At 39.0% G+C, this 13,590-nt stretch overlaps 1 protein-coding gene across 1 annotated transcript in view; it reads right to left on the bottom strand.

Annotated features, from left to right (window-relative positions):
- PCDH17 (protocadherin 17) overlaps positions 1 to 13,545 on the bottom strand; it is a gene marked incomplete at its 5' end in the record, with an annotated part of 89,091 nt that extends 75,546 nt beyond the window's left edge. Inside the window, one exon of the mRNA XM_026867405.1 lies at positions 11,119 to 13,545. Coding sequence (XP_026723206.1) covers positions 11,119 to 13,545 — 2,427 coding nt within the window. The remainder of the gene's footprint in view (positions 1 to 11,118) is intronic.
- Between the last annotated feature and the right edge of the window lie 45 nt (positions 13,546 to 13,590).

Raw genomic sequence — 13,590 nt, 5'->3', positions numbered from 1 at the left:
TTTCCCCCCCCCCCCCCCCCCTTTTTCCCCTGATGGTTACAAAACTGACTGATACATTCCTTGCCTTGGTGCTGCAAGATGCAAATTATCATGTGCTTTCTAACACCTGACACAGTTGATGGAAGCAATTGAGTGCTGATTATTCTCATGTGTCACATGACTTATACCTCCTCTTCATGATCACTCTCAATCCTGAAGTCTGACAGTGGGATACACAGTTTTAAGCAAGATGTATAACTTCCAACGTGAAGTGGAAAATCAGGTCCCTCTTTACCTACACTCTTGCCTCAGGAAGAAAATGACAACAGCATTTGTCTCTAAACTTGATGTTTTCTAGGTTACAGCAAAAGGTGGGGATTGACGGCAACTTCCAAAACAGTGTTACACAGTTGTGTACAGATTATACACAATATATATATATGTTAAAAAACGTAAACGTGCACATTGGTCATTAATTGGTATCTTTTATCCAGCTAAATAGTTCTTCTGAATCCATACTGCTCTCATATCTAAATATCTCCACATATGCATACATACGCACAGTTATATTATCTGACATACATATAGTCTAGAAATTTAAATAGTTTTTAAGGTTTCATGGCTGCCATTTTTAAAAGGCTTTTAAATTCATAATTTCCCAAGCACTCTAAATTCCACTATATCCTTATTGTCATTTGATCTACTGAAATGATGAAAAGATCAGAAAAGAGCACACTTGGTACTTTACAGCTGTGGCTGGATAATCTTGTTCATGATCATCAAAGCAGGATTGTTTTTATGATCTTCAAATCTGCATATCAAATTACACAAGTCTATGCAAAAAAGAAAAAATATCAAATATTCAGACATCAGGACTATCTCAATAGAGTACTAGAGAATGCAGTTGGAGGCTAAGTGAAATGAACAGCTTTTGCAGCTTTGCAGTGTTGTTAAAGCAAAGGAGAGAAGCAACAGGGAACAGTTCAGCTAACACAGACTAACAGATCCTGGGCTGAATTCTGCACACACTTATGCACATCAGCAACCCCACTCCTGTAAGTCATCTATTTAATTCACTGGTACTGTTGACCTAAATTATAATATTCACTGGATAAGTGTTTTAAGGATGATGCCTTGAAAGACATAATACTAATGTAATTATACATATATAAATTAGTTTCCATAGGCCTAGAAATCACTTATGCACGGATTAAGGATATGATCCCACTCTTTCTAGATCTGTGGAAAACCAGTCTTTTCCTCGATACTGGTAGGAACAAAGCCCAAGTTCTAAATACGAAGTGCATTATTAAAACAATGTCCTTTGTTTTGTCACGTTTAAAATTTTATAGAATTTAAATATATCCATTAAAAATTAATGAAAATTTGTTTAGCCTCCTTCAGCTCACCTTTTTTTAAACTGTAGCTAAACAATCTTAACGATATGTGGTTGCTTAGCAATCAGCAAAGAACAAGACAGAAATATAGTAGTAAAGAAACTGACTGACATGTTCTGTGTTTGAATCATGGCATTTGTTAAAAACAGCAGAAAAAGACCAACAGAAGTCTCAAAGTCTGAAAAACTATTAATAAAAGAATACATATAACTGTCTTTAGGAACAAATTATGCATTTAAAAGCTACAAATTGTGATTCACATGTCAACTCTCTATAAAAAATCCTTTAGGTACTATTAAAAATACATTAAAATCCTTCCGATTTTGATGAAGCCATTATTTACCTTTTGTTTTTAATTCAATTGTCAACTGTGCTTCCAATGATTTTAAAAACAGTATATATCTACAAAGCAAGCAAGAGTTTATAGCTTTGAAGACTTGAAATTGATTTTTAATGCACCAGCTTTCAAACACTACAAAGGCTGCTCTCTGCTGATAAAGGCGGTAAACAAGAAATTGTCCTTTAACTGTTCCCTTTAATGTTTTTCTTTAATTAAAAATCAATCAAAAAACATTGCAACATTAAAAATTTTAAAATTAAGACATTAAAAAATGTTTAATGTTTTTGACATACAACGCATTCAAACTAGAATGAAAACTTGTATTACTTTTGTTTACTTGTATTAGTTCAGATTTTTTTTGCAAACGTTAATCAAGAAATAAAACCACATAAAAGCAGTTTATCATTAAACACAGCTATTTTAATTGAGTAGAAATTTTAAAAATATGATTAAATAAAACCGGACATTATAAAAATACTGAAGTAAAATGCTTTTTTAATACCTTTAGATTAATATATTCCTTTCCTCTAATCAGACCACAGCCTATTTATGTAGATTAGTTACATCTAGAGTCTCATTTATCCAACCTGTATTTATCCTTTGATCACAAAGCTTGTTAACTTAAATGGTCTTTTATTGTTATGATTCGTTTTCCCATAATTATGCAGTTTAACTGCCTGATTTTTTTTGAATAAATATATGCAAACGCGCCAATCATATTCAGCAGTGTTATGCTGGATGCTCAATGAACTGTGAGAGCCATTTCAATACAATAAAACTGCCTGGAAGTGTTCCAGGGCAAGGACTGCAAATACCAGTAATCATAGTGTCACTAGAACTAGTACAGGCAAATACAAGCATGTCACACATACATCAATAGATGATCTGAAACACTGCCTGAAACTAATTTTGTATGTCTATCACTGCAAGAATTTACAATGCATCGATCAGAGGTTCCACCCACACAGCTGAAATTATGCATTTGTATCTTGTAACAAGACTTTTCCTTTCCCCTTTAGAGTCCTCCTTTGGCACACCATGAAGACTGCGGCACACAACCACCCAGCAGGAACAGGATGTGATTCAAAACTTTTCTATTATAGGTAAAAGTATATTATGAACCATAGGAACTCTGATCTGATACATACATCACAAAGCCAGAAGAAGGGTCCATGGCTTAAAATAAAATACTGTTCATTTGAAGGATTTTACTTGCCTAGATCGCTCATAGCATACTAAATTAAACTGAAAATAGATCAGCATGCTACTGATTCTCATGAGGGCTGAAAGAGGAGATATCCCCTCACTGCACAAAAGTGAGATGCAAATTGATCTTTATGCTGTCCCTCTGTGCAAGTAACACTAATAATTGGCTGAAACTATGCAGTTATACCTTTTATATGCAGAGGGACTCCTCAATTTCGAGAACACATTACCAGATGAAAAAAGGAGATGTCTTCTCATCTCAAACGAGTGAGATGAATTGATCTTCTGCTATATGTTCTGTACAGGTAACATGACTAACTAGTGGAAGCAATTCAGTAGAAGAGAGAGATGGTTCTCGTGTGACCTTAATAAGCAGGAATTGTATCCGCAGCCTTTGGGATTTAGCTAGAAAATATATGACTCTTCAAGGAGGTTATTTAAAGAACTGATTAATATCCTAATTAACAGGGACATTCATATGAATTTGCTTGTTCCTGAAGCTAGTACTTAATACTGAGTATTTTATCTAAAATGCTTAATAATTTATCTATTTTTTTCTTTCTCGTAGGATTTGCAGTAATTAATCCAGAATCTACTGTTAAAAAAAAAAAAAAAAAAAAAAAAAAAAAGCAGACTGAAAAACTGCAACTAAGGTTGCACTAAAAAGACCATGACAAATATATTACTAGGGCTTAGAATGCACCCTGGCTAAGATTTATAGCAAGCTGTACACCACTCCATTTCATCTCCTCATATCAGCAAAAGCAGCAACTAGTTAATCTCCGTGTTGCCCCTTAAAAACATAACAAATGAAACACTTAAACTCAAGAAACTTTTCCCCAAAGTCATTTTGCCACTCTCTTCCTAGTACCTTTTTTTTTTTTTTTTTCCCATTTTTTTTGCTCTTTAGGCAAGAATCTGCAGTCCCATGGGAGTTTCAGTTGTTTCCCATGTTTTTGAACCCTTTAGCATTAATTTCACCACTTCTCTTCTTACAGCTGAAGTAGAAATACAATTGAAAGTATAAAGCTCTCAGGCTACCTGCTGCAAAAATTTGTCCCAGCTGTTCTACTCCGACCTTTTGACATCAAAGGATTGCTTCTATACTTTTAAAGATAAAAACAGATCTTGTTTCTGCTCCAGTCAACAAATCATTGTTTAAGTTATTTTCACAGAAAAATCTTACCTGTTGGAAAATACTAGTACTAGTGTCAAAATGTCTTTTCTTTATATGTGCAAGCATTCCTCAGGCTTGAAGAGGTATCTTAAGACCTCTGCCATGTAATCTATGTTTGCCTCAGAAAGAAAACAGCCACCCATATATACACACTTTTTATATGTAGAATGAGTGTCTTCTATAGTAAAACCTAAAACTAACTTGACAAGGCATTTTAATTCTTGTAGAAACAATGAAAGAAAGGAAGTAAAGCAGGATCTTTAAAAACATATGTGTACATATTATCCAGTATGTTAAAGTTTCCTGGGGAGGGAGGTAGTGAAAAGGAAGAAAAATACTGGGGAAAAAAGAAATAATTTTTTTTTTTCTTTTGAAAACCAAATCCCAGCTGGTTTACAGCCAAATGTTGGGAAGACATTTTGGTTTTTAATGACATTTTTGCCTCATTAGAGAAGCCAGGTTGTATCTATGTTTTCTTAATACCAATATTTTTTAATATTTTACACATACATAATGATATTCCGTGTAACTATTTGCTGAATTTTAAGAAGAATGCTATATTATGCACACTTTCAAAAATATATGACAAAAGTGTGAAAATATATGTTCAGCGATATGTTCAATGGAGTCTGGTTTCTTCTTCCAGCTGCACACCTGATTATGCTAGGTTAACGATTGGACTTGATGATCTTAAAGGTTTTTTCCAATCTAAAAAATTCTGATTGTGTGATTCTATGTTACAGTTCACATCACAGTTACAAAATCTTCTAAATTCCAGTCTCCTTAATTGTTTATAAAGAAGCTGTAAAGAAACATCACAAAAAGCTGAAATCTAAAAATAAAGGGCCCAATCACACTATTCTTAGCTGTACTCTGTAAGGCTCTTAGTCACAATTTACTCTTGAACCACTGAAATCATTGATGAAGTCAAAATTATACTATTGACTGAAATATGAGTATGAAGAGGCCTTTTCATCGTTGATAAGGATAACGTAAATCTGACCAAATCTATTGTTAAAAGAAGTCTTCAGAGGATCAGTCACTGAAATTGCACTGATAATCACAAATTTATGTGTATTTTCCCATGTAAGAGAAGGTAGTGACAGTGAGCACCAAAATGAGGAAAATTCAGAGAACTTTAAGAGCTGTTGAGAGCTGTGATCCAGTAAATCCTGCTTCATGTCTAATTCATGTGCACTGTCTTCAGGTCTTTTACTTTATAAACCAGAAATTTCTATGGATACTTTTTCTTAATTTATTGTTTAACAAGAATTGCTGTTCTGGCAATATAATTTTGTTTCTCATAATATCATTATTCTACTTGTCATACTCTTAAATTGTCTTTTGTTATGTTTATTGTTCTATATTGTAGAATTTAATCTTGGAAAGTTCTTTAGATCTCATATGGACCTATATATCAGAAATGGTCCTTTTGAAATAATATTGCTATAAACAACACCAGCAAGGAGTTCAAGATCAAGACCAGAGCAGATATAACACAAAACAGGAGTCCAGTTCTGCTTCCTCCCTCTATTTCAGCAGCCGGGTGGATGCCACAGTCAGCAGTCTCCAGATCTAGTCCTAAAATATATGTACTTTGTGTCACAGTACTATGCAGTGTATCTTGATAAAAATGAAATAATGCTTCATGAAAATATAGAAAAGTTCCTTTTCTGAAATTCTTGCACAGCTGACCCTGGTATTGACTTACATTGAGTAACTAAAACTAAAGCTACAGAACGACGTATCACAAAACCTACTAACTGCAGACTGTATTGACTCAATACAAGCATCCACAGGAGTTATTCTGAAAGACATCTACCCTCGTGAAACACTGTAAAAACTGTAATGCATCTTAGTCAGGTAGTTCTGAAGTTTGATCTGATGTCAATTTATTGACCTTAGATACAGCCCTAGAACATGCAGCTGTGAAAATCTGGGAATTATTAAGTATGAACATGCAAACTTGCAAATGTGTAGAACTGCCCCAGGATCTTACTGGTGCAAAATGTTAACTTCTCTAGTGAGAGAGAATAATATTCCTCATTTGCAGCAGAAAATATATATATATATATTAAAAAAAAAAAAAAAAAAAAAAAAAAAAAAAAAAAATTAAGACTTCTGTTTTCAGCTAAGAATTTAAATTACTGAGAATGAATGCAACTTCTGTGAGGAAAGATGCTTCTCCTTACACTGCAGCAGCTGCAGACTTCTTTTTGCAATCTTGAAATTTCTGAGTTGAAGTTTCTCAAAGCAAAGCATGGGATAGTGTATCTAGAGACAGAACAGCACTAATATAGCTAATGTTTTTCATTTCCCAAGACTCTACCTTCTTAGGTACTACTAGACACCTGGTGACGAAGCTGTACAGGGACCTGACAGTAATCTGTTGACACATCATAAACATCAGGTGCCTGAAGTATTAAGAGTGATCTGAACTTTATCTTAAAATGCTACAGGATTGCCTAGTACAGCAGCTACAGTGATTCCCAGCCTAAGAGCTTATTGCATCACAGTCATTCTTTTTTAGTGGTTGTTTAGCAAAAGCTGTGACCACTGCTTTCTTTATTCATGCCCATCTCATTCCTGATATATTTACAAACCTGTCCAAGTCGCACCACAACTATAATAATAAATAATCTCTAGGATGATCAACATTGCTTGCATATGTGTATAGTTTTCTACACTACTGTGTTCTACACTTTGAGGAACCTATTTCCAGAACTATTTGTTTACAGAAACTATTTTTTTTTCCTTTTATCCATTCTTTTATCTATTAAAAACCTGCCAGAAGAAATTGCGACTTGTTCACTCAGGGAACAACAAACTGATTAAGTCAGAACTTTTTGGTAGGAGAGATATGAACATCTACGTGTATGTTTGTATGCGATTGTTCTTTTTCTAATGTCTGCTCTTCAGAATACAGCAAAATTCTGTTTCTCTTAGTCAGGTGAGCAGGTTAGCTTGATTTACTCCGAATGAGATGAACAACATTTTTCCAGTAGTCTTTAAGGTCTAGAGTAAACAAAAATCTTTCAGCCATGTAGAGTTTATATTTTCTCCTACTTTCCTCTTTTTTCTAACAAGTAGAAACTAATAGTTTGGACCTTAAGTGATTCAAAGGTCGCATGGAATTTTGAATCTGGCAATGAGAATTGTATAGCACTGGCCTATATTTAAATATTTTTAATAGATTTGCATTTGAAAGCAGTGTTTCTAAAGAATGTTTAGAATATGAGTGCTGAAGTTACAAGGAATGAAACATGCTGAAGTGTAGCTGTTCTAACTTCCCAGTGTGTCACTAAACACTGTTCTTCATACGCATCAAATCTCATGTGCACATCAAATCACAAATGCTCAATTTTCAGAGGCCCAAAGTATTTGCAAGTCTCTTGTGCCAGTAAAAGCTGAAGGTACATAGCATTCTTGGCTATCCATCCAAAATTTTATACATACATGTATGTACGAATGTTTAAATTATTTAATTTTTATGGTATGGAACAAGTTCATTGATTCTTTTAAGTAACACATGCAACAATGGGAAATAGCTGAATGCTACAAATTAATGAGTAAAGACACAAGTTGGTAAACAGTGTGACTAATGTATAACAGAAGTCACTTAAAGAGAGGCAAGACTACACCACTCTTACATGTATCAGGCAGTATTTTATACAAATGCTGGTCATTTTGGGTCAGTGTGAAACCCATAGTCAAATAGCAACACTTTACAGGTGTTCATTGATATAAATTGGGCTATCTGTAGAATAAAATCCTATTCATGAGAAATAAGGGAATCATAAAGCCTATTGACTCTAGTAGCTCTTACTAGTAAGCAAAGCAAAAAAAAAATAAAATTGTTATGCACTCCTAATAAGAGTGAGAAAATTTGGATCTTACTGAGAAAGAAATTATTTATTTGATTTTAAATATTTATGGACTGAATTGGATGTACTAAGTAATAATATAATATTTAGCATGTATATATATATCTGTAGATATATAAGTATGCATATATATATATATATATATATATAAACCCATAAAGTTTTAATAACAGGATCCTGCTAGAGAATTCTGCCATTAAACACTTGCTGAGGAAATGAGAGTGAAGAAAAGCCGTTCCATTGTGAATTATATAGTGTGAGATTATTGTGGTTCAGTAAGATATCTGGAAAAGCTAAAGTGAATATTCGCTAGAGAACACTTAAATCATTTACCTTTCCCTTACTGAGGTAACGAAGAAAACTGTTTTTCTGAATTGACTAATGAAAGGAGATGATAAAGCAGCTCTTTGGATTCTGTATCTTTTTTCCACTGGCTGTACTTTTGATTTCTAATTGTGCCATTTACTTTTCCAGACAGAGGTTTCCTGGAGTGATGAAGGATATTGCAGATCCACAGAGAGGGCTGATCCTTTACTATTTCTCCCTAAGTCTGCAGTTTGAATTTTACATGAGGCAGAAGTACAGGACCAGACACAAAGTAGTGTCTACATTCTAAATGCAAATTTTATATAAAATTTACTCCAGGGATGTGGAGATGGAGAACACAAAATGTATTTCAGTAATGCAAAATTATAGTGAAGAGTATCAGATTTTCCCATGTAGCTACTTTAAGTCTGTGCCTTTCCTAAATAGAAACCAACTACTCTGTTTCATACTGTGCATTTGTTTTGTCAATATAACTACAAAATATAGTATCAATAACTATGTTTGAATAGGTTGTTCAGTAGGGAAAACTGAATGTTTCCTAATCCAACCTACTGACTGGATCATCTAAACATCCAAAACACTCTGTAGATATTCAGGGAAAACAAAGTCAGTATTAGGTATACCAGTATGTGCTATGAGGCGTTACGGTTAATATTTCCCACAGTTATCATAATGAGAACTCATAGAAACCACAACACACCTTTTTAAGGGAGGAAATTCCTCTTTTAGCTTTATATAGATCTCAGGAAAAAAAAAAAAAAAATCATAACTGATATTATACAGTGAACACTGTAAAAAAAGGAATCATATTTTCCATAGGGATTTTACACTACAGTTGAATCTTTACTACTCAGTAGCATCAATACATGAATTAATTGCTTTATATAGACATTACATGGTTGTAGAAAAGTATAATTTTCTGTTCTTTTAGTAAGTATTACACTTGTCAGTCGGAAAAAAATGTGGGTTTTTTTATCATTCTGACAACTCCATTTTACAGTAAGAAGTTGACATTACTTAAACAAGTGTGGTTGAAAGTTGTTTGGTTTTTTAAAGCATGAATTATAAATCAAATTATCTCCAATTGTGCCCTAACCTAAACTCTTTCCTCAAGTGTCACTTTTTGTTAAAATCAATTTCAGATTTTAAGTATTGCTCCACTCACCTAATTGATAGCAACACAAATTCATGATAGACGTAAAATGAAATTGTTTCTGTGACACAGTTCAACAGTATATTGATAATTAGTTCACAGTGATCTTGTACAGACAGCCTTTTTCATTTTTTTTTTTTCCCCAGTTATAAATATTTAGTTTACAGGCCACTGGTTACTGGAATTTTGGCTACTTAACCTACCAATTTCCAACAGCCACTTCTATTTAGTTTAAAACATTAGATGCAGCTGGCAACTAGAACATTCGGTGTTCACAGACCACAGGGTATGATAACTCCAAGGTATTGTGAATTTTCTTTTGGTACATCAAGCATCTACAGTGCACCTTCTTTCCCACTTGCTGCATACACAAAATGAGTCTGTGTCACTTCTGATACACTCAGTTCATTCCCCTATGACTCAGAACAGCATATTAGGAGAACCACAGGATAAAACAGATATGACATTTCAAATATATTTAATAGTCATTATCCAGAGCCTGCTTTCAATCCAAACGTTAAAAATCACTTTGGAACATACCTGTAGTATTTGAACATTAAGCTGCATTAATCATGAAGTACTACTTTAAATTAAATCAACTAGAGCCAAATTCTGCCCTCACCTTCAGTCTGAGAGTTCACCACTCTGAAATACATCTTCTGTGTTTGGACTTTAAACTACCTGCTAAAAATTAAGTCATTCTTTGCTTAGCACCCTGTATCCAATGGTCCAAATTCTGCCATTTCTCACATTCACAAAAGTCGGTAGAGGACAGTGTGGATATAACTGGCAGCAGAATGCAGCCCAGCTGTAATTTCTAAATAAGCTTTGGTAGAAGACAGAGCATGTAAGTCTTTTGCTATAAAGCAATCATCAATATTGACTCAGGCTGCTGGAAATCTGACTAGTTGTTTTGCTGTTTCATGACAGGATGTGAGTTTTGTTAACATTTGGGGATAGGAGGGAATCACCACATACATTTTCTTTCTATTTGACTAAGCAGAATTTTCAGTGCTGAAGGTTTGGTTGTTTATGGGGAGAGGAGGAGGCAATGGGGCCCCAATGATACTGCTCTGCATTTAAAAAAAAAAAAAAAAAAAAAAAAAATCTTCTAAAGAAGGAAATTTTAAAAAATTAAAACAACAGCTGTCTTGGAAAGACAGCTCATATGTACATACAGAATTGGTGGGCTATAATACACTGTTGCAATAGATGTCCTCAGTGTGTAGAGTTTCTCCCACGTCCTGTTAGTTACTGCAGATGATATGACTGCTTCAGAAATGCCCTCCCCCTTCTCCAAATCAAAGTGAAGTGAAACCTTTGGAAGCGCTACCTCTGCCTGATGATATTCTCAGAAAATACCCCAGTGTGCCCCATTACTAAATGCCTGCCTGTACTCCCACATGCTTCTCTTTTGCACTGCCATAACTCTGTTTTAGTGTGGCATTTACTTTTGAATCACACAGGAAACACCAGTGTGACAGCAGAACCAGACCCACAGATGTGGTCTGGTTCCATTTTCATTAAGTCCACCTCTCGTTAGTGACTTGTGTTGGTCCCTTCAGTGATGCCTTACAGCAGATTTCACTGCATATAAAAGGTAAAGTTAAACCAGTGTCTAAAGTGAGGTCCAGGGTATTCTAAAAGTCTCCTACCTGAATTATGGACATCCGGCTCGGGGGAGCCTCGCTGGCGTTAGTCCCTTGCCCTGTGAAGCTGGTGTGGCAGCCCACATGTCCCTGAGGTACAGTCAGGTTGTTGGAGGCGGGCTTCAGGTACATCACCTCAGACCTGGGAGAGCTGAGGGGCAGGCGGGTCTGGTAGTCAAAGTACATGGGTGAGGTGGCCAGGGATGGGCTGCTCACCACGTTCATGACATTGAGGGGGCCCCGGCTGTCCTCGCCCTCACTGGGCACCAGCATAATGTCATTCTTGCTGATCTTCTTCTTCTTGCCCTTGCCCCCTCCACTGCCACTGCCTCCTCCTCCCCCGCCACTGCCTCCCCCTCCTCCCAGCTGAGGGTGGCTATACTCGGCAATGCGACAATTATAGGTTCGGATCTCCTTGTTCTCTCGCTTGCACTTCACGGCAATAGTGATCATGGCAGCCAGCAAGATGATGGAGACAGTGCTCAGCGTCACGATCAGGGGCAGCGACAAGTCCCAGTGTGGTCGCCGATGCTGCTCGCCATTCACCTGTGGCTCGCCAGCCTCAGGCAGGGGCCCTGCCAAGGCCCTGACAATGAGCTTGGCCACTGCGGAGAGGCTGGGCTTGCCATGGTCACTGACTTTTACCACCAGTTCAGCCACAGGGCTGAGCTCCTCCCAGTAGGGGTGCAAGGTGCGTATCTCACCGCTAGTGGGGTCCATCTCAAAGAGGTGCTCCTCATTGCCTTCCACAATCTCATATGTAAGACGCCCGCTCTCCCCAAAGTCACTGTCCAGGGCACGGACGGTGCCCACAGGGTAGCCTACCCCAGCATTGCGTGGCACCTGCAGCTCAGCGGTGTCATTGATGAGGGCGGGCAGGATGATGAGGGGTGCATTGTCGTTGACATCAAGCACGGTGACGCGCACCGTGGCGTTACTTTCGCGGTGGGGTGAACCTGAGTCTTTGGCCAGCACGCGAAACTCAAAGTGCTTTGTCTGCTCATAGTTGAAGCTCCTCAGAGCATAGATAGCACCATTGGTGGGGTTGACAGAGACATAGGTGTAGATGGAGACATCGCCCACATGCCCAGGCAGAATGGAGTAAGAGACTGTCCCATTTTGTCCCAGGTCAGGGTCCTGGGCCAAGACGGAGCCCAGATACTCTCCAGGGATGTTGTTCTCAGGCACCTGTAACACATAGAGGTTCTTGCTGAAGCGGGGCGGGTTGTCATTCTCATCGAGGATGCGGACGGAAAATGACTTGGTGGAGTTGAGCGAGGGGTTGCCCCCATCACGTGCCACGATGGTCACATTGTACTCATCCTGTGCCTCGCGGTCCAGGGGCCGGTCGGTGACCACAGTGTAGAAGTTGTCATAGTTCTCCTCCAGGGTGAAAGGGACGGCTCCGGGCCCGCCGCCACCGCCCAGCACCCGACACTGGAGCTGCCCATTCTTGCCCGAGTCACGATCGGTGACCCGCACCAGGGCAATGACAGTGCCTGGCGGGGCAGCCTCACTCAGTGCTCCCTGGCGAACGGAGACAAAGCCAATGGTGGGAGCATTGTCATTGCGGTCTATGAGGCGGACAGTGACCTTGCAGTGAGCGGGGATGGGATTGGGTCCCAGGTCCCGAGCCTGGACATCGATCTCAATGAGGCCGCTCTCCTCATAGTCCAGGTTGCCCTTGACACGGATGAGGCCACTCTGTGGGTCAATGCTGAACAGGTCACGGACACGCTCAGGTGCGTAGCCACTGAAGGAGTAGAGCACCTCTCCGTTGGTACCCTCGTCGGCATCAGTGGCATTAAGGTCGATGACGGCAGTGCCCAGTGGCGCGTTCTCCGGCAGCTCTACCACGTAGGAGGCTGCCTCAAAGATGGGGCTGTTGTCATTGGAGTCAATGAGGCGCACGTTGATCTGCACTGTGCCTGAGCGTGGTGGGTCGCCGCCATCCAGTGCCGTCAGTACCAGGGTGTGGTGACTCTGCTCCTCACGGTCTAATGGCTTCTGGATGACCAGCTCTGGAAACTTTGTGCCATCACCGCGGGACTTCACATCAAGGGAGAAGAGGCCGTAGTCATCACGGGTGAGCAGGTAGGTGCGCAGCCCGTTGTCCCCGGCGTCTGGGTCGTGGGCGCTGGTGAGGGGGAAACGGGTGCCTGGCGCAGCATTTTCCGAGATGTCCATGTCCACTTGGTCAGAGGGGAAGGCCGGTGCGTTGTCGTTCAGGTCCTGGATCTCCACCTTGATCATGCAGATCTCCTGGTCGTTGGCGAACACCTCGAGGGACAGCTGGCACTTGGCGCTGCGCCGGCACAGCGCTTCGCGGTCGATGCGCTGCTTGGTGTAGAGCAGCCCGCTCTCCCCGTCCACGTCCAGGAGGTGCGGGGCTGAGTTCTCCAGCACCACGGGATGAAGGGCGGCATCAACACCCAATCAGCGTGGGGCACAGCTCCTATGGGGCGGGCCCGACCAGGG

The sequence above is a fragment of the Athene cunicularia genome, assembly GCF_003259725.1.
Source record: "Athene cunicularia isolate RWA chromosome 1 unlocalized genomic scaffold, athCun1 chr1_part1, whole genome shotgun sequence".
In the NCBI taxonomy this organism is placed as follows: domain Eukaryota; kingdom Metazoa; phylum Chordata; class Aves; order Strigiformes; family Strigidae; genus Athene; species Athene cunicularia.
Note: the sequence above shows the minus strand (reverse complement) of the source record. Positions and strands in the feature narration are given on the sequence as shown.